Source organism: Bos indicus x Bos taurus, chromosome 20, assembly GCF_003369695.1.
Source record: "Bos indicus x Bos taurus breed Angus x Brahman F1 hybrid chromosome 20, Bos_hybrid_MaternalHap_v2.0, whole genome shotgun sequence".
Taxonomy (NCBI): domain Eukaryota; kingdom Metazoa; phylum Chordata; class Mammalia; order Artiodactyla; family Bovidae; genus Bos; species Bos indicus x Bos taurus.
This window is the reverse complement of record NC_040095.1, coordinates 3,752,850-3,777,676: the sequence shown is the minus strand read 5'-3', so window position 1 is coordinate 3,777,676 and position 24,827 is coordinate 3,752,850. Positions and strand designations below refer to the sequence as shown.

Below are 24,827 nucleotides of genomic sequence, written 5' to 3'. Positions count from 1 at the left end.
GTCATCCCTTTCTCCTCCTGCCTTCAATCTTTCCCAGCATCAGGGTCTTTTCTAACGTTTCAGCTCTTCACATCCTAGTTCATTTTTCTTGTGTGTACGTTTGTATATATGATACATAATCTTAAATCCTTTTTAGAAAAGACAGAATGTATTATATACTGCACATAAGAATTTTAAACATCCCTCCATGAAAGCTAAGCAATGATGATTGTTTTTAAGTTGTATCTATGATAATGGCATTTTGGTGAACAATCATTACCCATAATGTTTTTATATTTAAGATTATTTCAGGGAATTCCCTGGTGGTGCAATGGTTAGGACTCTGTGCTTTCGTTGCTGAGGGCCTGGGTTCAGTCCCTGCCTGGTTGGGGAACTAAGATCCCCCAAGCTGAAAGGTGGTGCCAAAAAAAAGAAAGAAAATTATTTCATTAAGGTAGACCCCTAGATTTGGATTACTGCGCCAGAAGAGTATGGGTGCCTTATTTAATTAATCTTTTTAGTCTGACCGTGCGGCATGTGGGATCTTAATTCTCCAACCATGGATCAAACCCATGCGTCTTGCATTGGGAGCTCAAAGTCTTAACCACAGGACCACTAGGGATGTCCCAAGTATGGGTATTTCAGAAGTTCTTGCTATTTATTGCCAAACTGCTTTCCTGAAAGCCTCTTCAATTTATATTCTTATTGGCAAGTAGGAAGGTGCATACCTCTTACAGCAGTGGGTGTTATTATTTTTTAATGATCACTAATTTGCTAGACAGAAAATGGCATCGCGTTTGGAACGCGAATCTCTGCGTCCACACCCCAGGGCCGTGGGTGGAGGAATGTCCATCCAGTCCTCTATCTGAGATTCTTGCCTTGCAGCTGACTTCGGTGTGTCTGCCAAGAATCTGAAAACTTTGCAGAAGCGAGATTCCTTCATAGGAACGCCTTACTGGTGAGTCGTGTAGCCTCTGGAAATGGGATGGTGGACTGAACGTCACACCTCCATGTCCCCTTGGTGACCCCTGGCTGGGCTGGAGGGGAGAGGACAGGCAGGAGCTCCTGAGTCAGCCTGCTGGGTCTGAGCCTGCGCCCGCAGAGACCTTGGCCATATTGCCCAGCTTTTTGTGCCTCAGTTTACTCATCTGTGAAATGAGGGGTATAATGGTGCCTATATAATGTGGTATTGTGAGGCTTAAATGGGGTGGTGCATATAGAAAGTGCTCCACGGATAAGAACTGACATTCCCTGGAGAATGGTTCTTGATGAATTCAACAAGTGTAGATTGACAGGCAGACCCAGAGCTAGAGCTGGGCCAGGAAGATGAACGGTATGAGCTCTGTTGCTATGCTTATATGAAATCTCCCTAGACTCTTCCAGTCCGTTTTGGTTCCTTCTTTTCCAAAAAGAAAAAGCCTCTCTCAGTTTCACACCTAACTGCTTTCTGTTTTACTCCGTCCCATCATGGAGTTGGGTTCCTTTTTTGCCTGCTTATTACTCACTCTCTCTCTCTCCCCCCCTTTATTCCTCTTCCTCCTTTTCTCTCCCGCCCCTCTCTGTGCTGATGTATTCTTCCCCCCACCGTCCCGCCCCCGATCTCCCCGGGTCCCCTCCGCCCTGCTCCCACCCGCCCCTTCCCCAGGACCCTGTGTTCTGGATTGCTGCTGCCCTCTTCTGGTAGGAATCGGAGCTGCAGCAGGACTGGGCTGTGAAGCTGCTTGGAAGGCGTCCTTTTGTGAGGAAACCGTCCCAAGGAATACAGTGGGTGGGAAGGAACGCACTTCAGGTCCTGGGAGTGCTCGCGCTGGTCCTTGACCCTGAGCCTCCAGGAGGCGCCTGTGGAGGCCAGGGTCTTAGCGCTCTGTTGTCCCCTGGTCGGTTCAGGATGGCCCCCGAGGTGGTGATGTGTGAGACCATGAAGGACACCCCGTACGACTACAAGGCGGACATCTGGTCGCTGGGCATCACGCTGATTGAGATGGCCCAGATCGAGCCCCCGCACCACGAGCTCAACCCCATGCGGGTGCTGCTCAAGATCGCCAAGTCCGACCCTCCCACACTGCTCTCGCCCTCTAAGTGGTAAGGAGCCTGGAGGCCTGCCCGGGGGTGTTTGCAGGGCGGCCAGCGGCCCTGGGTGGCGGGGCAGGTGGGGTGAGGGGAGGCGGGGTGCCGGGCTCTGCTGTCCCTGCTTGGCCCCACAGCGGGGGAGCAGTCAGGCCTGGGGGTCGGCAGGCTTTTTCTGAGCTCCTGGGCCCTCAGAGCTCCTTCCTCCCTCTGTGCTCTGAGCATCAGCTCTCCGTCCACGCAGACCGCGGAACCCAAATAAGCCGGATCCCGCTGCAGGAATAAGAGCCCACATGAGCCCTTGCAGCCACACGGCGCAACCCTAGGCTCGGAGTTGGGACTCAAAGCCCCAGTACGGCTGTGTTCCGCTGCGTGGCCTTGGGCAAGTCCCCTCTCTGATTCTGCATCCCCTCTGTCAGTGACCAGAGGGCAGTCCTGAGGTCGCCTCCGCTGGCTCGCTTATAAAGGCGCCCTTTGTCCTTTGAGGGGCGTGTTTGGGAAGCACGGGACTCTCAGGAGAGTGGAGTCCCTGATGCGGGAGTGTTCTCGGCTCTTCCCCGCTCCCAGCTCACTTCCCCCACCTGTCTGTCCTCCCAGGTCTGCAGAGTTCCGAGATTTCCTGAAGACAGCCCTGGATAAGAACCCAGAGACACGGCCCAGCGCTGCGCAGCTCCTGGAGGTGAGTGATCCCCCCTCCCAGGTGGCTGCCCGCCTTGACCCAGAAGCTGGGTTCGTCCTCACCCTGACCTGGGGGCGTCGTGCATAGCCGTGCAGTCACCAGCCAGCATGCCCTGGGCACCCATACCCACCAGCCCTTGTGCAGGGAGGGCGAAGGGAGACCAGAGTCCTGTCTGCACGGGACTAACCTTCTGGGGGAGGGGGACAGGCGGCCGATGAGCAGCACAGGGGAGGGGCTGCTCTCCTATAAAAGGAGGACGCGAGGGGCTCTGTGAGCCAACACCCAGAGGAGGCGAGGGGGCCACACGTGGTGCTCGAGAGTGGAGGTGGAGGCCTGGGATGGGGGCATGATGGGTGCAGCTGGCAGAGGCAGGAGGCCTGGGTGCGGGGGCTGGGGTGAGCACAGGGGTGTGGGAGGTGGGTGGGCTGGAGACAAGGTCAGAGCTGCACGGAGTGTGCCCAGTCCCAGGCTCAGTGCTTCCCCAAGAGGACTCTGGGTACGAAGCATCTAGTCAGTCTCTCCACTGTGACTATTATAGCAAAAGGATGCAGAGAAAAAGGCGCATGGGAAAGGCAGGCAGAAGTGCCTAGAGTCCCCTCCCTGTGGAGTCACAGATGACACACCGAGTTCCCCAGCTGTATTCTCTGGTGGCACATGGGAAGTGTTGTTTTCCTGGGAAGCATGTTGGAGAACTCGGGGCCTGGGGTTTCACTGGCAGCTGACCACATGGGCAGCCTCTGCTGGCACAGACCAGAGTTCCAGGCTCCAGAAGGCTGGGCAGGTGGTCCGCATGGACTCCATCGTTTGCACAGTGCAGGCGAGTCAGCCCCTCTTATCAGTTCACGGTGGGAACCCTCTCCAAGTCCAGGCTCCCAGAAAAGGGCTAATGATGGGAGCAGCCTTCCAAAGGAGAGCTGGACCAGGTCATGGGGGGTAACATAGGGCCTTGGGAGGACGTGGACTTCACCCTGTTTGGGACAGGGCACCTGTGAGGGTTTGGAGGGAAACACTGAGTTACTCTTACAAAGGTCTCTCTGGCTGTTGGACGTGGCATCTGGGAGACCAGCCAGGGTGACAGGTGACTCGGGGAGCATCCCCTTAGCTGGCTGAATGACCTTTGGGTGGGGAAGTGGATGGTGGCTTCCTTGAAGCTGTTTGAAATACTGGAGGTAGCTGTGAGCTACCCTTGTCCAGAGCCGATGCCTCAGGCCCTGCTGTCCGCAGCTGATGGGGTGAGTGTTGGAGCCTTGGCAGCTGTGTTTGAAAACCTGCACACACCACTCGCCCGGCCGTCTCCAGGTCGCCTGGCCACTGTTCTGGGGGCACCAACACTGCTGGGAGAGGGAGAGGAAGCGAGCCTGGGGTCGGGCAGGGGCTGGCCCTCCAGCCCGTCCACCACTCTGGTGCTTCCCCCTGTGTGACCGCCTCTGACTGCGGTGGGAGGAGAGGGGGCCGCGCCCCACCGCGCCCTGGAGGCTCTCTTCACATGCAGCCGCTTTTTCCCAGCGCTGACTTCCTGTGAGTCAGGCACTGGGGCTGGGCTGGTGCTTAGGGCGTCCCTCTGGGCTCTGTGCACAGTGGTAAAGTGTGTGGCCTGGGGGTGGGAAGGCCTGGGTTCAGATCACAGCTCTGCCGCTTCCTGGCTGTGGGACCCTGCTTGAGCGGCTTCACCCCGCCGTGACCCTGTTCCCACTCTGAAGTGGGGATAATAGTCAGCCCCCCTCCCCTTACAGGGTCATTGTGAGGGTTAAGTGGAAGATCCTGGAAAGTGCTTAGCTAAACTGTGCAGTGCTATGCTCAGTGACTGTTTGATGCCTTGAATTAAATTGTTTAAAAGTGGAAAGAAACGGGGATGCAGACTGGGGTTATCTGCTTGGGGTCACGATTGTTCCTTGTGGGTTTCTGCACTGTGTTTGCAGTCACGCAGCTGGAGTGACGGTGGCCTCACGCGTCAGGTGGGGAGGCGTTGGGCAGGGACGGTCTGGGCAGCCGGCGGTGGGGGTGGGGTGGGCCTGCTGTCATCGTCAGATGCGAGAGCTCCAGGCTCCTCAGGCCGATTGTTTCCTGTGAACAGTCACCTCCTGGCCTGGAACATCCGGCCTCCGGGACGCTGCCGTGAAGAGACCAGCTGTCTCTCATCCCACATGGCAGCCCGGGAGCCTCAGCCTGGGCCGGGAATTTCCTTTCCATAGTTGGGGGAAAAAACCTTCCTGCCAGAGGACTCTTTGCTAAGACAGAAGGGTTGCAGAAAAAAAGAGAGATCCTTCCGCATAAATAAAACTGCTTGCAGAGCTTAGGCTACCGTCAGCTTTTTCCATGTGCCTATTTATCTCTTGAGTTAGGGAGGGTGAGGCATTGTTACCCCTGTAGGTGAGGTCCCAAGGCTCAGGGAACAGAACAGGCCCCCTGAGGTCATCTGGCTTTGAGTGGCCAGATGCGAGCCCAGATCTCGTGCTGCCAGCCAGCGCCTCCTCCAGAGCTGATCACGCCCCCGCCTCAGCCCTTGCCTGACTGCTGGTTCCTCCTGGCCCGCATCGTTCCCTGCATCCTGCCTTCAGCTGACTGACTTCTGCCCCTGCTGGCTTGTGGTCCATTCATTCGCTTGCCTGGATGTTAGTTGGGGACTGACATCACTTGGTGGTACCCCAGGCTCTGAAATGAGGCTCACCTGCCAGGAATATGAGTGGTCCCCACCCTGAGCCTCAGTTTCCTCCTCTGCAGGAGGTGGGTCATGCTCACATCACAGAAGCGTGTGAGTGGATGCAGGTCTGTAGCCACCTGACGTCTGGAGCATCACTGGTGCATAGTATACACTTGCTGAATTTGCTCTTAAACCTACTCCGCTCTAGCACAGCGTACTTTTCAAGGTTGTCGGCACCTCTGGACGTCATGGTCAGCTCAGGCTGCAGCGCTGGTTTTGCGGGCCCCAGCAGCGGTCGCAGGCGACCCGTGTCTTCCTGCTGTCGGTTCCTGATGTCAGGTCTCCACGCCCTCTTGGTTTCCTTCCTTCTCACTGGTCACTAGCCTGTCTGTTTTGGCTGTTCTCTTTCTCCAGCTGATTCACATGAGGTTTGCCAGGGCCTTTTCCTCCATCTCCATCACCTCGATGGGCTCGCCTAGTTTGCCTGCAGCCCGGACTGCCCTGCTCAACCCCAGACCCTTGTGTCCGATTGTTTCCCTCCACCCCCCTTAGTATTCTCTACCCGCCTTAGGTGTCCACAGGCATCTCAAACTTAACAGGTCTGCCACTGATCTTTCCCCACATGTGCTCTAGCAGTGATTTTCCCACCCCGGTTGATGGCAGCCCCACCTTGCCAGCAGTCAGGCCCCAAACCTTGCAGTCATCTTCTCAGAGGGATTACCCGGTCTTTCTCACACACTCTGTATCCATTCTACCAGGGAGTCCCGTCATCCCTGCCTTCTGAACATGCCCAGAATCCAACCACTTCTCACCACCTCCATTGTAGCTGAGGGAAAAGCACAAGGGAACTCCTATACCTCCTGAGTCCACGCCGCTTGAGACTCCATCTTACTCAGGATAAAATCCCGAGTCTCAGTGACCTGCAGGGTCCTGCATGGTCTGCCCATCTCACCTTGATCCCTCGGATCTGTCTCTCTCTTACCCCCTCCCTCTTCCCCAGCCAACCAGCCTCCTTGCTGACACTCCAGGCGCCCTCCCGCCTCAGGGCCTTTGCGCTGGCTGTCCGCTATGCCTGGGCTGCTCTTCCCGTAGACACCCCCACCTCTTTCCTTTCTTCAAATCATCGCTCACATGGCAGCTTCTCAGTGAGGCCTCCCCCAGTGTTCTATTTAAAACTGCAAACCACCGGCACCCCTCACGTTCCTAACTCTCCTTCCTGTGCCCTAACCTTTTTTTTGGAGGGGGCGCTGCATTGGGTCTTAGTTGAGGCACGTGGGGTCTTGGTTCCCGAACCAGGAACTGAACCTGTGTCTGCTGCATTAGAAGGCGGATTCTTGTCACTGGACCAGCAGGGCAGTCTTCCTGCACCACTTTAGTTCTCCGTGGCACATAGCACTTAGAGTATATAACTTGTGTATCAGGTTTATTGTTGGTCACCCTGACCAGCGTGTCAGCTCCCTGGGAACAGCAGCTTTTTTTTTTTTTTTTCACCAGTGTGCCCCAGTCATCCAGAACAGTGCCTGGTATGAGAGGGCCTTCGCCTAAATATTTGCTAAATATATTTATTTTTACTTAGTAAACTGTTATGTAAGCTTTTTCCCATGCCAGGTTCGATTCTAAATGTTTACGAATGTTAACTCATTTAATCTTCGTAACAACTCTGTGAAGTAGGTATTGTTTGGATCTCCATCAAACAGATGATAAGAAACTGAGGCACAGAGAGGTCAAGTAGCCTGCAGAAGGTCACACAGCATGTAAGCGACAGAGCTGATTTCTGGTCATCTGGTTCCAAACCTGTTCATTTGACCACTCTAGTAAGCTGCCTCTCTGAACAAACGAAGGAGAGAGAGAAGAGGAGGAGGAAAGTTAGGAGGTGGGGAAAGGAGAATGAAGGAAAAATACCGACACCTGAAAACTTGGAAGTATTATTAGACATTTTTTAAAGCTAGTCTTGGAGTGTGGGATATCCCAGTTGGTGGTTTCTTTTTTTGTTTTAATTTTCTTTTTTCATTTGGTCACACTGTTTGGCATATGAGGTCTTAGTTCCCTGACCAGGCATCTAACCCATGCTGCCTACATTGAAGGCAGAGTCTTAACCCTTGGACCAGGGAAGTTCCCGGCTGATGATTTTTAAGTACACAGAGGAAAACTGGGCTCAATGTCTTGGAAGGTTGACTGTGCAGATGGCAAGAGAGGTCCTGGCTGGATGCTGGGTGCCAGTTGGTAAGCTTTGCGGCATCATGGGGCTCGCCTCAGAGACAGCACAGAGTAGCTGTCCTCGTCCTGAAGGAGCAGACTGCTGCGTCCCCTCTGGTCCAGGTCTTTCTCGGGGGCACCTGAGCACCTTTCCAGGGACCCTGTGCCCAGATGAGCCTGTCCCCAGGTGGTGCACAGCGTGCTGGCCGTCGGGGAAGGTCCCACGCCTTCCGGTGCTGCATGCTGTCTCTCCTTTTAAACACATCCCGGAGGTGACAGAGGTGGGTCAGTGGCGGGGGTGTGTGTGTGCTTTGTGTCCCAGAGCAGTTTACAAAGCAGTCTTCTGGGCCTCATCAGACAGGAGGGCCTGCTCCATCTGCCAGCCTCGCTTGCCCGGGGATTCCAGGAGCTTGGGGTCCACGGGAGTGGCCCTGCTCGCCTGCCCCTCATCAGAAGCTTTCTTCCCCACAGTTCCCCCTCCACTTCCTAAAGACTCCGGGGTACTCAAGGGAGGCCATGGAGCAGATGTTCAGCTTCAAGAAAACACAGCTTCTGGCCAAGCTGAAGAACCACTAATTTGGTCAATATGTGATGTGGCTTGATGAAAACCTGGTATTTCCAGAAGCCTGTGTCTGCGTTATTTGTTTCTGCTGCATCTGCTTCAGCCACTGCAGGGAAGTGTCCCGTGGCTTCTTGCTCAAGTTCACATGTGTGAGGTTGTGCAATGTGAAGCTTGGGAACATTTGGGATCTGATTCTCATCCTCAGTTCTGAAGCACTGTGCTCTGTGGGGATGCAGGAGGGAACGGGAATGGCTGGGAGGGCAGACTGGCGCTAACAGGCTTCTCTGATTGTGGTTCTCCTGATGGTGGTGATGGTGATGATGGTGGTGGTGGTGATGATGGTGGTTGTGGTGGTGATGGTGGTGGTGATGGTGATGGTGGTGGTGGTGGTGATGGTGATGATGGTGGTTGTGGTGGTGATGGTGGTGGTGATGGTGGTGGTGGTGGTGGTGGTGATGGTGGTGGTGGTGGTGATGATGGTGGTGGTGGTGGTGATGATAGTGGTGATGGTGGTGATGGTGGTGGTGGTGATGGTGCTGGAGATGAGGATGATGGTGGTGATGCTTATGCAGATGATTTTTTGAGCCATATTTTGAGCTCTTACTACAATGTTTAGAACATCCATACTATTATTCCTAGGGTACAGATAAGCAAACTGAGGCTCTGAGAGGTTGACTTGTCCAAGTTGTTGGAAGTGGGATTTTACCCCAGGCAGCCTGGTCTCAAGTGTAGAGCCCACAGTGTTCACTGCTATACTCTCCTGCTTCCCTCAGCTCAGTTCAGTTGCTCAGCTGTGTCCGACTCTGCGACACCATGAACCACAGCACGCCAGGCCTCCCTGTCCATCACCAACTCCCAGAGTCCACCCAAACCCATGTCCACTGAGTCAGTGATGCCATCCAACCATGGCATCATTGAGTCAGTGATACCATCCAACCATCTCATCCTCTGTCGTCCCCTTCTCCTCCTGCCCTCAATCTTTCCCAGCATCCCGGTCTTTTCAAATGAGTCAGCTCTTATTAACATCCAACTCAAGACCTTTCCGAGCCGCTCGGCTGCTGGAGTGACGCCTCTGAAGGGTCCCTGTTTACAGCACTGTTTTGCTGTACCTTTGTACTCGCTTATGCTCCTGCCTGGAATTCTCTGTGCCCAGATCTTTCCCTGGTCGGCGGCCCCTTTACATCCCCTCAGGTCTCACCTTGAGTGTCCCCTCCCAAGGGGGCCCCTCTGACCTAAGCAGACTCCACCCCACCCCCAGCACCCCAGCCCAGGCCCATGTTCCTCCAGCCTCACACTGTCCTCTTACCTGATCTGAAAAATGTTCTTGTCATCTGGTGACATGCCCATCGTCTTTCCCGAGGCCACGGACCTTGCCTGTCTGCTTGTTTGGCCTTTTTCAGCACCTGGCACGTCGCTGGCCTCAACATGGGACCGAGGCGTGAATCGACGAATGAAGAGGGGTGTGGGAGAGAAGGATGAGAAATTAAATTCTTCATGCCTTTCAAAGCTGGTACTAACTGGAGGAAGTCCAGCTGGTTTAGAGCAATCTGAACGCCAGAGCTCTCTAACAGGAGTGAGTGGCGTTGGTTTCTGGTGTGCAGGGTCAGGTCCCCGGGTGAACAGGTATTGCTTCTGGCCGTTCACAAATGAACTAAACAGATAAAAGCGAATAAGCAGATAAGAATGGTCTGTCGTAGACCTATCTGTGGTGAATGTGTTTTCAGGGTGCTAGACAATTTATTCTCTTTAGTCATTTAGATACTACCCTGCAATCCTGTTGACACTGTTGCTCCAGTGATAAATTTTCTGACAGTAAGAACGGTGAGTTTCATTGGAGCCTTCCTGCAAATTTCAAATGAGCGGATTCCAATTTAATGACCACTCCTAACATGCCTTTCTTTTTTTAAAAAAATTATTTTTATTTATTGGGCCGCGCCAGGCCTTTAGTTGTGTTATGTGGGACCTAGTTCCCTGACCAGGGGTCGAACCTGGGCCCCCTGCTTTGGGAGCTCAGAGACTTAGCCATGGACCACAGGGAGCCACTGTGCCTTTCTCAGCGGCCCTGGGTGAGTGTGGGAAATTGAGGACTCCCGCGTCCCTTTCCACACCCTGATGCAGTGCAGACTTGCAGTAGGGAGATCTTCAGGCTCGTTTACCATCTACTGAGGCCTTAAAAGCTTGGGTGTATCCCACGGACCATGAAATAACTTTCACTTTTTAGAGATGTGACATTTCTGAAAATGCCTCAGAATATAACATATACCACTTGGCCTCAAGATTTTGCAAAACCCAAGACCTATACAAGCATTTCCATAGCAGCTTTATTAAAACAGAAGCGGCCATCAGCCGCAGAAAGAATAAAGGGCTGTGCCATTGTCATGCGATAGAATGCTGCCCAGGAATCAGAAAGGAACAATCAGACTTCCCTGGCAGTCATCCCAGTGGTTAGGAATCCTTGCTTCCCTTGTAGGGGGCGTGAATTTGATCCCTGGTTGGGGAACTAAGATCCTGCATACCACGTGCTATGGCCACAAAATTTGAAAAAATAAAATTAGTTTTAAAAAAATTAGAAAAGGAACCGTTTACTAACATGCAACAAGGTAGGGGAATCTCATAGTCTCAGCTTAGTTGTGTTGAGTGAAGAAAGCCAACTACAAAAGACTACGTATTTGGGGATTCTGTTCAGATGGAGGTAAATAACAAGCAAAACTAGTCTCTGGAGCTTGACAGTTGAGGGCAGTGGGTTTGACTGCAAGGGGGATGGGGACTTTCCTGAAGTGATGGAAATGTTCTGTGTCTTGAGCTGGGTGGTGGTTATACTAAGTCTGTATATATGGAAAAAGTCACTGAACTTAATGATTTGTGAACTTTCCTGTGTGTAATTCCTCAGTAAAGTGTGTGTGTGTATATGTATGTACATACTATATATTATATTGTATATTACATATTATACTCTGTGTGTGCACACTAGATATTATATATGGTACTCTGTGTGTGCACGCTGGATATTATATATGGTACTCTGTGTGTGCACGCTGGATATTGTATATGGTACTCTGTGTGTGCACGCTGGATATTGTATATGGTACTCTGTGTGTGCACGCTGGATATTGTATATGGTACTCTGTGTGTGCACGCTGGATATTGTATATGGTACTCTGTGTGTGCACGCTGGATATTGTATATGGTACTCTGTGTGTGCACGCTGGATATTGTATATGGTACTCTGTGTGTGCACGCTGGATATTGTATATGGTACTCTGTGTGTGCACGCTGGATATTGTATATGGTACTCTGTGTGTGCACGCTGGATATTGTATATGGTACTCTGTGTGTGCATGCTGGATATTGTATATCGTACTCTGTGTGTGCACACTGGATATTATATATTGTACTCTGTGTGTGCATACTAGATATTATATATTATACTCTGTATGTGCATATACTGGGTTTCTTGCATTACAAGCAGTCTCCTGCATTGCAGGCAGTTCTTTACTGACTGAGCCACCAGGGAAGCCAATATTTTTAAAACTACACCTTTAAAATCTTTTTAAGAAGTAAATTAACAGGGAATTCCCTGCAGTCCAGTGGTTAAGATTCCATGCATTCACTGCTGAGGGCCCAGGTTCAATCCCTAGTCAGGGAACTGAAATCCCACAAGCCACATGGCATGGCCAAAAAAATAAAAAAGAAAAATAAATTAACAAACACAAATAACCCTCCTGAAACATTATTTTTTGCTCCCACTTTGGGCTAAACTCCTCTCTGTGCTTGATCTCCTTCCACCCTCATACCATCCCTGTGGGTTTGCTATGATTTTCTCCATGCAGAGGTGAGGATCCCGAAACTCAGAGAGGGAAAGGGACCTGCTCAGGGTCACACAGCTAGTGAGCAGCGGAGCTGGCATTTGCCCTCTTTCACCACACACAGGACTTTCTGAGCTGCCTCTGGGTCTGCCTGACCAAGTTCAAGTTCACATCTCCCTGAGGGATGCTGCCAGCCTCCTCTGCCTGGGGGATCGCCTTCCCCGGCCTTGGGTGCCCCTCCTCACCACCCCCGCCCTCGCCCGCTGTGATTCTCACCCAGCTGTCTTGCCCTTCTCAGCATCCCTTCGTCAGCAGCGTCACCAGCAACAAGGCCCTGCGGGAGCTGGTGGCCGAGGCCAAGGCTGAAGTGATGGAGGAGATTGAAGACGGCCGAGATGAGGGGGATGAGGAGGATGCGGTGGAGGCTGCCTCTGTAAGGAGATCAGGGGGTGCCGGGGAGCACTGGGGAGGGATGGGGTCCCCGCATCCCTCAGCTGGGGCGGAAGGGCACCGGGAGGCGCAGGAGAGGTTCCTTTCTGTTCTTTCCCAGCTCAGAGGTCACAGGCTCCCACGCCACCGGTTACGTAAGACAGCACAAGGGCCGGGATGAGGCTGCAGGGTGTGTTGGCCAAATCCTATAATTTTCAGGGAAGACCCGGAATTGGAATTTTCTGTGGGATTTTCCAGGTTTTAAAAGTTGGTGGTGGACTCCTTTTGCTTCCCAGCCTGCTCCCTGTCGTGACGCACATACGGAATGAGGATGTGTGTAGCACACGGTGGGCTCAGTGCATGGAAAGGCTGCCTGTGATCAGAGGCAACAGGCTGAGGGGCTCCGAGCACCCCAGACCCCGTCTGGCCATCGCGAGGGCCCAGGGGACCCATGTCTTGGCACGCTTGTAACCCATCTGCAGCTTCGGCACTTGGCTGAGTGTAAATTTAAATTAAAGCTAACTTAAACTTTTTACAAAACATTTGTGTTAGCCACTCAGTCATGTCCGACTCTTTGCAGTCCCATGGACTTGTAGCCCTTGAGACTCCTCTGACCCTGGGATTCTCCAGGCAAGAATACTGGAGTGGACTGCCCATTCGCTTCTCCAGGGAGTCTTCCCAACCTAGGGACTGAAATCGAGTCTCCTGCATTGCCAGCAGATACTTTGCCCTCTGAGCCACCAGGGAGCCGTAAAGCTAATTTAAATTTTTACAAAACATTTGAGCCAAACAAAACTCATCTGTGGGCTGGATTCTGTCCTGAACTGCCACTTTCGGATCCCTGGTCTAGTCATTTGGGGACAGCTTCCTCCAGGAGGGGAGACTTAGTGTCCAGGTGGTGCTGTGGACCTAGCAAGGCTTGTCCAGACCTGTCTGTTTGGGAAGGATTATATAGCACTTCCTCAAGTGCAGTTCATTCCTGGGAGGAGCCGGAGCTGGTGTGTAAATCCTATAACTAACCTATAACACTTAGAGGTCAAGGTCAGGACAATGTCAAGGGGAGTCTGGACACAGGGAGACCCTGCTGGACAAGGGGAGGGTCTCAGGTCTGGGATGTGTCCCACTCTTGACCTGGAAGGTGGCTACGTGGGTGTTTACTTTATTCATTAAGGGGGACGTTTATGTTTCCTCTGCAGAAATCCTTGTTCTATTTCACAGTAACAACATTTTCAGTACTTCTACCCCCCAAAAGCTCTAAAACACAAAAACAAAACATAGAAAACATAGTGGTTAATAGACGGAAATCTAGCCTCTGGATTAGTTTGGCTTGGCCTTTCTGTGACTTTTAAAAAATTTGAATTAGTTGCCATCTAAAAATTGGGAGATGGCATGTAAAACTCCAGATTCCAGCTTGTCTTGAAAAATTGGAAGGTCTGGGCTCAGGGGACCCAGTTTTTCCAGGCTTTCATGATTGGCTGGAGCATGGTAGCTGCTGCCCGCTTTAGACAGGACCCGAGCTATCTATCTGGCCGCGGTTGCCTCCACTCCTAGGAGGAATACCTGTTCTTGAAAGCAAGTGGTAATTTTATTGTTGGCTGGGCAGCAGGGAGTGGGGAGGACTGTGGCTCACTAGAGAGGCGCCTATGAGACCTCCCTGGCCCTCTTCCGAACGTTGTGGGTGTCTGACTGTCCAGCCTCGCTGCGTCTCTGACTGTTGCTCAGACACACAGGCCCGTGGCCTTGACTGTCTGTTTTTTCCTAGCCTCTGGAGAACCACACTCGAGACTCCTCCGAGGTGAGTCAGCTGAGCATTGATGCGGACAAACTTCTCAAAGAATCACCTTTCACCCCACCACCTCCCAGCCAGCCTCAGGATGGTGCGAATGGGCCCAGCGAGCCCCCTGGGCACGGGGCCCTCCCGGCCACCAGCCCCCTGGATGTGGCCCCTGGAAACGAGAACGGCCAGGCGGTGCCTGTGCCCCTCCGGAAGTTCCGACCAGTGTCCATGGGTGCCAGAATTCAGGTGTCCGAGGAGAAGCAAGCCGCTGACCAGGGTGGAGACCTCAGTCCAGCGGCCAGCAGGTCCCAGAAAGCAAGCCAGAGCCGTCCCAACAGCAGCGCCCTGGAGACCTTGCGCAGCGAGCTGACCAATGGCAGTCTGGAGCTCCCCACCCCGGGGGCACAGAGCCTTTCCAAGAGGGACTCAGATTGTGGCAGCGTCTCCACCTCTGGGAGCACGGACTTCGGCACCTCCCTGTCAGCAGACATGTCCGTGAACAAGGAGTCGGGCTCTCTGTCCATCAAGGTAACCTCACCTCTTGCGCTGCGGGCTCGGGGCAGGCATTCTGCAGAAGTTGCTGCTGCTCAATGTTGGGTTGTGAGAGCATCCGGTGGCTGCCTTGCATTTTAAGTGGTTCATGAGATTTCTCTTTCTTAGGAGCCTTTTGTTTGAATCGCTGTTTAATCCCCCAGATATCTTGAGTTCAGTCTGGGGTTAAGTCATGTCAGGCTGTAGGTTTGGGTTTTAATTTCAGTTTGGGGTTCTATTTAAATTGGGTTTGGTTAAAGGCCTTGGTCAAACTAGGGAGAGAGAATTCTGGAAGTGAAAGCTCTCTGACTTGTGGACCGGCTGTGTGGTCCATTTGCTGATAGAGTCAGCGGAAGGGAGTGGGCTCATGGCTGTTCTGAGGGGGAGCGGCGTTATGAGCGACTCTAGCCACTGCACTTCAGAGCTCAACGCAAGGCCTGTGCTGCAAAATGCCTAAAAGGAGCCGTATCGCTGAGTACAGCCCGGCAAACAGAGCCTCAGGTGGCAGGTGGGGAGCTGGGCAGACCCCAGCCTCTGCGCTCTGGACCCCGCGTGTCACAGTGTCCTGGCTGCTGGCTGTGTGGCCTCTTTCTCTCAGGGAGGCCTGACCCTTCCCCGGCCCGCTCCCACAGATCATGAGATGTTCGCGAACTCACCTTTGGTCACCTGATTGGCCGCCCCAAGAACCTCACCCCCAACCAAGGCTGAATTTAGGAAACGTTTTGCAGCCTTTTTGTTTGAAAACCACACAGCAGAGACTCAAAAATTTTGGCCCAAATGAAAGAAGGAAAAAGGAGAAGCAGCCAGCTGTTGCAGTTGCCTTTGGGAACAGAAAGAAAGCGCGTTTCTTTTTTCTTTTGGGGGGTGGGGTGGAGGGGGGGAGAGAAATCACACCAAAAAATTGAATAGATTAGATCATATTACATTTAAAGCTAGTACATTAAAGGCAAGCACAAAACTAAAAGCTAACTTTTTAAAGTGAGAATATCAGACAAATAGAACAGGACTAGCAGAAAGGGCAGCAGCTTTTAGGTGTAAGAAGCATCAGGGCCTTAGGACACGGTTTCTGTCCCTTCTCTTCTTGGAAAGACACTAAGGGTTAGAAAAAAAAAGATAATTTTTTTTTTTAAGTCTGGTCCACCTCGCCTCTCCTCGAGGGTGTTGAGAGGATCCCTTTACTGGAGGGCTGGCAGTGAGTCAGGGAACACAGCTGCTCTGATAAGAGCGCCTGGCTGCGTCAGCGCCCTTGGTTTCACAGGGAGTCTGTTACCCCCTTGCAGAGGCCCTGTGACCGGGACCCCAGGCCTTTCTCCCTTGCCATCTCCGGCTAGCCTCTTCCTGGTTGCTAGTCTGACTCATCCTGAATTGAGTCCTGGGGCACAGGAGGGACTGCCGTAGGGAGATGCTGGAAAGGCCAGGCTGGGCTCCACCAGGAAGGGCCTCTGGAGCCAGGGGAGGAGTTGGAGAAGGAGATGCCGTGAGGACTCCAGTGCAGACCCACAGGCTCATCTAAGTCAGGATAGAGTATGTTCAAAGGGTGTTTAAATGCCTCCAGGAGTTCTGGCAGCACTGTGTAAGCGATCACAGGTGAGGGGCATGATTATGCATAGGAAAAGGTAAAGACAAAGATACGAGTAATCTCAGGGTGGCTCCAGAGGGCTGTGGCCTCCTGTGGAGTTCAGGTCAGGTTAGGCTTGGCTGCCAACATAGTTCTGAACTCTGGTTTTCCAGGCTCCTTGGATTTTGGCATTGAAGATAAGTGATTGTGGTCTGCAATAGCAACTGTCAGAAATAAATATCAAGTGTTGAGCCCTTGTCATGACCCAGGTGCTATTGCATTCCACCCGCCCCTCCTTCACTGCATCTTCAGAACAACCTGGGGGGCAAGCACTGCTCGTCTCCTCTGACAGGTTGAGGAAGCTGAGGCTTGGGCAGGACAAGGGGCTTGCCCAGGGTCACAGGGCCAGGAGGTGTAGAAGGAGAGTCGGAACCCAGTTCGCTTGGCTGCTGCGCCCTGTGTGTGAGAGAATGCTGGTGGTCAGCAGGCAGAGGCTGGGCAGTGTCCGAAGGGTGAGGTCAGGGAGAGGAAGAGGCCTAACCTCAGAGACTCAGGCCTCCAGGTTGAGAAGCTTGAGGCACGCGGGGAACCATGGACAGTCACCTCCTTCCTGGACTGGGCTGAGACTGGGCCACCCATGGATTCATGGCTGTAATGCTGAGCTTTGCCTAATGATCTTCCCTGGCCAGGACTCAAGGCTGCACAATAAGACCCTGAAGAGGACACGCAAGTTTGTTGTGGATGGCGTGGAGGTGAGCATTACCACCTCCAAGATCATCAGTGAGGATGAGAAGAAGGACGAGGAGATGCGATTCCTCAGGTGAGGCTGGGAGGGGCTGCTGACGGCCGTAACAGGGTAGGGATGAGACGGGAGATTTGGGTCTTTCTGGTGCAAGAACTGAGACTTCCCTGGCAGTCCAGTGTTTCGGGCTCTGTGCTCCAACTGTACGGGCACAGATTCAATCCATGGTCAGGGACCTAAGATCTCACCTGCTACGCTGCCAAAAAAGAACTGTCTGTCTGTCTATAGCATTCAGTGTGGAATCAGGGACACTAAAAGAAGCTGGCTTTGTCCGAGACCCTGTATTCCCTAACTCACCTCCCTCCTCCATATACCCACCCACCTCTTCATCCACTTCCCTCCCCCTCCATTTACTTGTCCACTCATCAGCCCACCCCTCTACCCACTCATTCATTCATCCGTCCATCCACACACCCGTCCCTCCATCCTCTAACCCATCCTTCTAGTCACCCACCCACCCATCACCTACGCACCCACTCAGCTCCCTATCCACGCATTCCTCCAGCCTCCCCTCCAGCTAGCCAGCCATCCATTCACTGATATATCCACACCCCCTCACCAGGTTGGGGGACACATTGATGACCCAGATAATGGAGGCTGTAGCTATTGTAGAACTTACACCTCATAGGCCCACAAATAGCACTCAAGATAATTCCCAACTGTAGTTCATGCTGTGGAGGGAATAATGGCTGATGGGGGAGTGGCCACTGGGCTAGGGGTGGGGGGCCTTGCCTGGCAGGAAATCCCCTGAGCAGAGCAGAGGGTTCAGAGGAGCCAGCCAGTGGCAGAGCCGGGAGACCATGGCAGGAACTCCAAAGCCAAGGCTTGTTCAGGGACCTGAGAGGGCGGAGCTGGAGTGTGGAGTTGGAGGGAGAGGATGCGGAGTCATCCCCAGGGCCCACAGGGTCCAGGTCATGTCAGTCCACGGGCAGGGGTGGAGAAACGTAGGTTTCATCCCCAGTGGAGGGACTGATGCTGAAGCTCCAATACTTTGGCTACCTGATGTGAAGAGCTGACTCATTGGAAAAGACCCTGATGCTGGGAAAGATTGAGGGCAGGAGGAGAAGGGGACAACAGGGGATGAGATGGTTGGATGGCATCACGGACTCAATGGACGAGTTTGAGCAAACTCTGGAAAACGGTTAAGGACAGGGAAGCCTGGTGTGCTGCAGTCCATGGGGTCGCAAAGAGTCAGACACGACTTAGCGATTCTACAACAAAAAAACAACTGGAATGAAGCATCTGGAGAGTGACCAGCTGTAATGTCCCTTTTAAAAGCCGACTCTGCTGTCATCCAAGTCTGGGCTATAGAGGGGGCAGGACTGAAGCAGGGATGCAGGGACACCCTGGCCAGGACGGTGGCCAGACAGAGGGAAGGTGTGGCCGGACAGGTTGGGTTCAGCATGCATTCTGGAGGCAAAGCTGAAGACGGGAGGGGTTGGTGTGGGCAGGAGGGTGTGAGGTAGAGTTGTTTGCACGGAGTCATCTTTGCATTCTTAAGGCGTCCAGGCACCCTGACAGCCCTCCCCAGTCAGTTCAGTGGCTCAGTTGTGTCTGACTCTTTGTGACCCCATGAATCGCAGCATGCCAGGCTTCCCTGTCCATCACCAACTCCTGGAGTTCACCCAAACTCATGTGATGAGTGATGCCATCCAGCCATCTCATCCTCTGACATCCCCTTCTCCTCCTGCCCCCAGTCCCTCCCAGCATCAGGGTTTTTTCCAATGAGTCAACTCTTTGCATGAGGTGGCCAAAGTATTGGAGTTTCAGCCTCAGCATCAGTCCTTCTAATAAACACCCAGGACTGGTCTCCTTTAGGATGGACTGGTTGGATCTCCTTGCAGTCCAAGGGTCTCGGGAGACCCTATTTCGGCCGTTCTGTTGATGAGGAAACAGTGTTTCCTGGTGGGAACTTACTTGCCTCAGGTCACCCAGGTGAGAAGATCTATCTGTGTGAGAATTCTACCAGTTTCCACTGGACCCGGAAGCTTTCTGGGGGGCTCCCCAGGGGTGGAGGTGGGGGCTTAGCAGCTAGGGAGAGAGGCCTCAGAGCCACGAAGCTGCCGTGAGGCCAGGCCTTTGCTGGAACAACTCATGACTGGCTTGGAGGACACTTCTGAAACATCAAACACATTCTTATCTTTAAAAAGCACAGACATTCCAAAGCCCGATAGAAGGAGTTTTGGATGTCAGGGCACGTCTCCCCTCTCGAAGCCAGGGGGATGACAGGCAGACTTTGCACTGGTGACGTTACTTGTTCAGTTGTTCAGTCGCTCAGTCGTGTCCGAGTCTTTGCGACCCCATGGACTACAGCACGCCAGCCTTCCCTGTCTTTCACTGGCTCTCAGAGTTGGCTTAAATTCATGTCTATTGAGTCAGTAATACCATCTAATCATCTCATCCTCTTCCGCCCCCTCCTGTTGCCTTCAGTCTTTCCCAGCATCAGAGTCTTTTCTAGTGAGTCAGCTGTTTGCGTCCGGTGGCCGCAGTTTCTGTGTACACGCGTATGGGTGTGCGCGCGCACACACACACACACACACACACACACACACACACACACGTCCTCCGTGTGTGCTGGGGAGGCTCGGGTCAGGGGAGGGGTGGTCGTGGTTGCTCTCGGCTGAAGACATGGCCTTCTGTTCTCACGGTCACTCCTCGAGCTTCAGACTCAGGGGCTGGGTTTCCATTCTGTCCTCTCTCCTCTGGGCAGTTTGGGTTCCTGGGCGTGAAATTCCAGCTCCACCACACTGCATCTGAAAGTGGCCCCGAGGCGGGACCCCCACCTGCCTCCTCAGCAGAGGAGCGGGTGCTGCCCAGGTTTGAAAGGTGAGATTTAGCCGAGGTGGAGAAGAGGTGCTCGCAAAGAACGAGCCTTCCCTTGTTTGCCTGCCGTGTCTGAAGGCCCTGTGAGTCCGGCCGGGCTGCGGGCTGTCAGACTCTGCCGCGTCCCTGGTTGAACCTGGGTCCTAGCGTTTCCGGAGGCTTGGATCCCACGTAGGGTTTTGAACAGTATCACCGGATAGTCACTCATGCAAGTGGGGGCTGCTGGGTCAGAGTTCTTTCTGGTTTCCCCTAAAGTTCCTGGAGCTGGTTCTTGACCTGTCTCTGCCTGCCTCTCCCTTGTGAGAACTCTGGTGGGTCAAGAAGGTGATGTCAGAAGCTGGCTGCTTACCTTACTCTGTCTGTTTTTTCAGTTGCTGTCCGAGCCTTAGCTCCTCTTGTGTCGGGATTTCCATGTCTCAGAAATCGCCTCCTGCCTCCTCTCTTCCCGAAATGCAGAGGCTCCCAGAGATGCTTCCTTACACACCTGTATAAAGCGTCTCTGGCTTTTCCCAGAGATTGGGCGGCCTTTGCCTCTTCTTCCTCGTTATCATTCGAGAAGTTGCCACTTGGGGAGTGGTTGCCATGTGTCAGACAGTATCACCTGATGCTACATGTATCACCTCATTTAACCTTAAAGAACCTGTGAGGAAGAGATTATCTCCCCATTTTACAGATGCAGGGAAAGAGCATGCAAAGACTGAGTGACTGCCTGAGGGCACCCGGCTGGAAAACGAGCTGAGCTAAGATTCAGACAAGGCCTCTCTGACCTCTGAGAGCAGGAGGCCTCCCCTCCAGCAGCTGCTGTGGGCAGTTCCTGGGGAGCTCTGCCTGCTCAGAGCTGGGAGGCGGGCCCGCAGTGGGGGTGACCATGATGCGCCCACAGATGCTGGACCAGAGCAGAGCACAGGCTGCCAAGGGATCCCCATTCCCTGCCAGGAGGCCCATGCTCTTTCTGCCATCATTTTAATTTCTTTTCTGATTATATAAAGGATACATACCAATTTTTAATGGACTTGCCCAGAAAGAAACACGGTAGTTGGGCTTTATCCTACCAGGGGGCTTCCCAGATGACTCAGTAGTAAAGAATCTGCCTGCCAGTGAAGGAAACGCAGGAGACTCAGGTTCGATCCCTGGGTCAGGAAGATCCCCTGGAGGAGGAAATGGCAACGCACTCCAGTTTTCTTGCTGGGAAAATCCCACGGAGAGAGGAGCCTGGTGGGCTCTAGTCCGTGGGATTGCAAAAAGTCAGACACGACTGAGCATGCATGCATGCCACAAGTATATTTTTGGGTGTACACTCATACACACGTTGACAATAAATGTGTTACAAAGTTAAGGTACACTGTGTGATTTGGGTCAAATTTTTATTGTATTTACCTTTTGAGTAGGTAATATAATGCCACGGTTCAAGACTCGAAACGGAAAAGAGGGTGAAAGTACAATGCCTCCCTCACTCACTCTCTGCTGGCCGCCGGCTCCCTTCCTTGTGTTAATATTTCACAGTGCAGTCCTTCCAGAAACAGTGTTTAAACAGGAAAGTAAACTTGCACAGGCCCATGTGCACACAAATATATGGTCCTTTTTGTTTTTCAAGCAGGTGGTCAGTAGCATAATAGACCCACTCTTTAATAGCTTGCCTTTTTCACTTAGAGATCAGTCCCTATCTGTTTATAAAGAACTGCTGCGTTTTTCATAGATTTTTCCCCCCATGTAATTTGATACCTTCTAGAAATTCATTTTTAATGATTGAATAAAATTATATCAGATAGACATTTTATTTAATTACATCTATATTGACAGACACATAAGTTGCTTCCAACTTTGTACTATTATAAATAGCGTTGTCATGAAGAGTGGGGGTGGTGGTTTAGTCACTGTTGTGTCCGACTCTTGTGACCCCATGGACTGTAGCCTGCCAGGCTCCTCTGTCCATGGGGTTTTCCTGGCAAGGATATTGGAGTGGGTGAATATCCTTATTCAGTTTTGCTGTGTATCTATGAATCTCTCTTTAGAATCAGTATCCAGAAATGGACATATCTATGAATCTCTCTTTAGAATCAGTATCCAGAAGTAGACCTATGTCAAAAGACATACCTTACTGACAAATTGCCCTCCAGAAATGTGTCAATTTATACATATCAGCAATGTAGGAAGAAATCAGTTTCCCCTATATTCTTACCTATTTCATGAAAATGTATTTGTTTTTCATTTGAATTTCATACCCATATAGATGATTTAAAATGTTCTTTTTGTCTTTTGCTTCATGTCTGTTCATGCTCTGTGCCGCTTTTTAAAATTAGGATATTCCTGTTTTTCATATTGATTTGTAAGCACTCTTTATATACCAAGATTATTAATGTTTTGCCTGTCAATCAATATCAAATAAAGTGTGAGTTGTAAGTTCTTGTCTCGCCTCTGTCCTGGACCATGTGATGCCTCACTATGCCCCTGCCTTCCGCGTCCTTAGCTATGACATATGTGACCACTGAGGACACTTTCTGACTGGAATGTCCGCATCTTTCTACCCTTCAGGCGCCAGGAACTCCGAGAGCTTCGGCTGCTCCAGAAAGAAGAACATCGGAATCAAACCCAACTGAGCAGCAAGCATGAGCTGCAGCTGGAGCAAATGCATAAGCGTTTTGAACAAGAAATCAACGTGAGTGTGAGGAAAGATGGGCCCCCAGAGGGCTTCTTGCCTCCTTAGTTTCTTTAAGCAGAAGTTGCTGAGTGAGGATGATTGGGCATGGAGAATGATTCACAGCAGTTTCCCAGTTCCTCTGGTTTCCTGATGCCATTAGGTATTGACTTGTAAGTGCAGTGTCACCTGCGGGTCACAGTGCTGCTCTCAGCCACACGGGAGGGCCTCTAGAGTGGACATAGCCTTTATTGAGCCCCACGCAACAACGCTGGTCTTTCTTTTGCACCTGAGGAAACAGAGAGGTTAGGTGACTTGTCTCAGGTCACACAGCGAGGTAGTAGAGCTGGGATTCAAGCCCAGGTGTGAGCACAGCCTCTGGGCTTTCCCCACCTCCCTCCCAGGTGACTTTTCTAACTTTCCCTTTCTGCTCTTTCTAGGCCAAGAAGAAGTTCTTTGACATAGAGCTGGAGAACCTGGAGCGTCAGCAAAAGCAACAAGTAGAGAAGATGGAGCAAGACCACGCGGTGCGCCGCCGGGAGGAGGCCAAGCGGATTCGCCTGGAGCAGGAGCGGGACTATGCCAAGTTCCAGGAGCAGCTCAAGCTGATGAAGAAGGAGGTGAACACGTGCTGGGCGGAAGCAGGGCGTCCTGGGAGGATGAGGGCCCTCTCAGTTGCAAATGACCAAAACTCCAGCTCAGCCTTGCCTCAGCCATAGAGGGAATTTGGAGGAGCTTATGTACCTGAAAAGTGCATGTCCAGGGATGTCTGGATCTGCATCCCCTAGCCGTGCCATCAGGAGCCCCTTCTCCGTCTTTTGGGCTCTGCCTTCCTCTGCGTGGACTTGGCTCCAGGCAGGCCCTTGTCTTGTGGCCTCAGGCAACTTCCTCTATATCCCCCCAGCTTAGCAGCCTGATCTGGAAGAAAGCAGAGAGGAGGGAAGGGATGGCGGCTTAGGGAAACCTGAGATGCTGTCACCAGGAGGAGAGCTGAGTCCTGGGTGGGTGCACACACATCCTCCATGCCTGACTCCCCCTTCTCCTAGAAGAGTAGCTCCCTTGCTTGGACACACGTGCCTCTTCTCCCTCTTTCCCCAGCTGGAAAGGGAAGTGGCAAAGAGGTAACGGTCCTGAGACAAGGGAAGGGAGGCCTGCCCCAGGGCAGGGCATCTGAGTCCTAGAGAGCAGCCCACGCCTCCCCCATGGAGCCAGACACTTGGAGGCTGGGCCAGACTTTCTTTCCTGAGCCCTCAGAAGAAAGGATGGGAGCGAGGAGGGTAGAACCTAGGGCAGGGCATACCAATCCAGGCTGCTCTCGATCTCCAGGTGGGAATGGGAGGAGCAGCTTCTAGGGGCGGCCCATGGTGCTTTTCGGGGCCTGCAGAGCCCAGGGCCCAGACTTTACTGTGTCGGACATGACATGTGCTGAATCCAGTGGCTGCCTGTGGGAATCGGGGCCACTGGCTGTGATGAGACAACTTGCCTAGGGCACAAAACTTAAGGAGGTACAGTAAAACTCCTAAATCAAGATAAATAATATTCTGATGCAATGTTTTAAAATAGAAATTAGTGTAAAATATTGATCACAGGTTATTCCCTGGGAGTCCAGCGGTGAGATTCTGCACTTTTACTGCTGAGGGCCCAGGTTCAATCCCTGGTTGGAGAACTAAGATCCCACAAGCCACATGGTGGGTCAAAAATAAAAAAAATTCACGATGAACAGATTATCAGCTATTTAAAATAAAGGCAGGATCTGATAGAGCCAGGATTAGTGTGAGGCAATGAGGCTGAGCCCTGCAAGTATAGGACTTGATCCTGTCTGTTTTTGCTATTTTGTTCATGGTTTCTTTGGCATGAATTTTGAGTTTCTAAAATTGTATATATGCTCCTTTGTGTCTGAGGTGAGTGCCTCCACTTTTTGAGTTGTTTAGTCACTAAGTCATGTCTGACTCTTTGCAACTCCACAGACTGTAGCACACCAGTCTTCTCTGTCCTCCATGATCTCGCGGAGTTTGTTCAGATTCACGTCCATTGAGTAGGTGATGCCATCCAACCATCTCATCCTTTATTGTCCCCTTCTCCTGCCTTCAATCTTTCCCCAGCATCAGGGTCTTTTCCAGTGAGTCGGTTCTTTACATCAGTTGGCCAATGTATTGGAGCTTCAGCTTCAGCATCCGTCCTTCCAGTGAACATTCGAGACTGATTTCCTTTAGGATGGACTGGTTTGGTTTCCTTGCTGTCCAAGGACTCTCAAGAGTCTTCTCCAGCGCTGCAGTATGAAAGCATCAGTTCTTCAGTGCTCAGCCTCCTTTATGGTCTAATTCTCACATCCATGCATGACT

At 52.2% G+C, this 24,827-nt stretch overlaps 1 protein-coding gene and 1 long non-coding RNA gene across 2 annotated transcripts in view; one reads left to right on the top strand and one right to left on the bottom strand.

The window, feature by feature from the left end:
* Positions 1–24,827, top strand: part of STK10 (serine/threonine kinase 10) — a 124,453-nt gene that overhangs the window by 72,090 nt on the left and 27,536 nt on the right. The window contains exons 5-12 of the mRNA XM_027520253.1: positions 865–937; positions 1,867–2,061; positions 2,644–2,725; positions 12,229–12,363; positions 14,122–14,664; positions 16,915–17,045; positions 22,383–22,506; positions 22,926–23,105. Of these exons, the coding sequence (XP_027376054.1) occupies positions 865–937; positions 1,867–2,061; positions 2,644–2,725; positions 12,229–12,363; positions 14,122–14,664; positions 16,915–17,045; positions 22,383–22,506; positions 22,926–23,105 (1,463 nt within the window). The remainder of the gene's footprint in view (positions 1–864; positions 938–1,866; positions 2,062–2,643; positions 2,726–12,228; positions 12,364–14,121; positions 14,665–16,914; positions 17,046–22,382; positions 22,507–22,925; positions 23,106–24,827) is intronic.
* On the bottom strand, positions 6,913–10,658 carry LOC113879010. Its single transcript, XR_003507176.1, has 2 exons — positions 9,431–10,658; positions 6,913–7,193 (listed from the first exon to the last, which is right to left on the bottom strand). It is a non-coding gene; the product is annotated as an uncharacterized LOC113879010 (long non-coding RNA).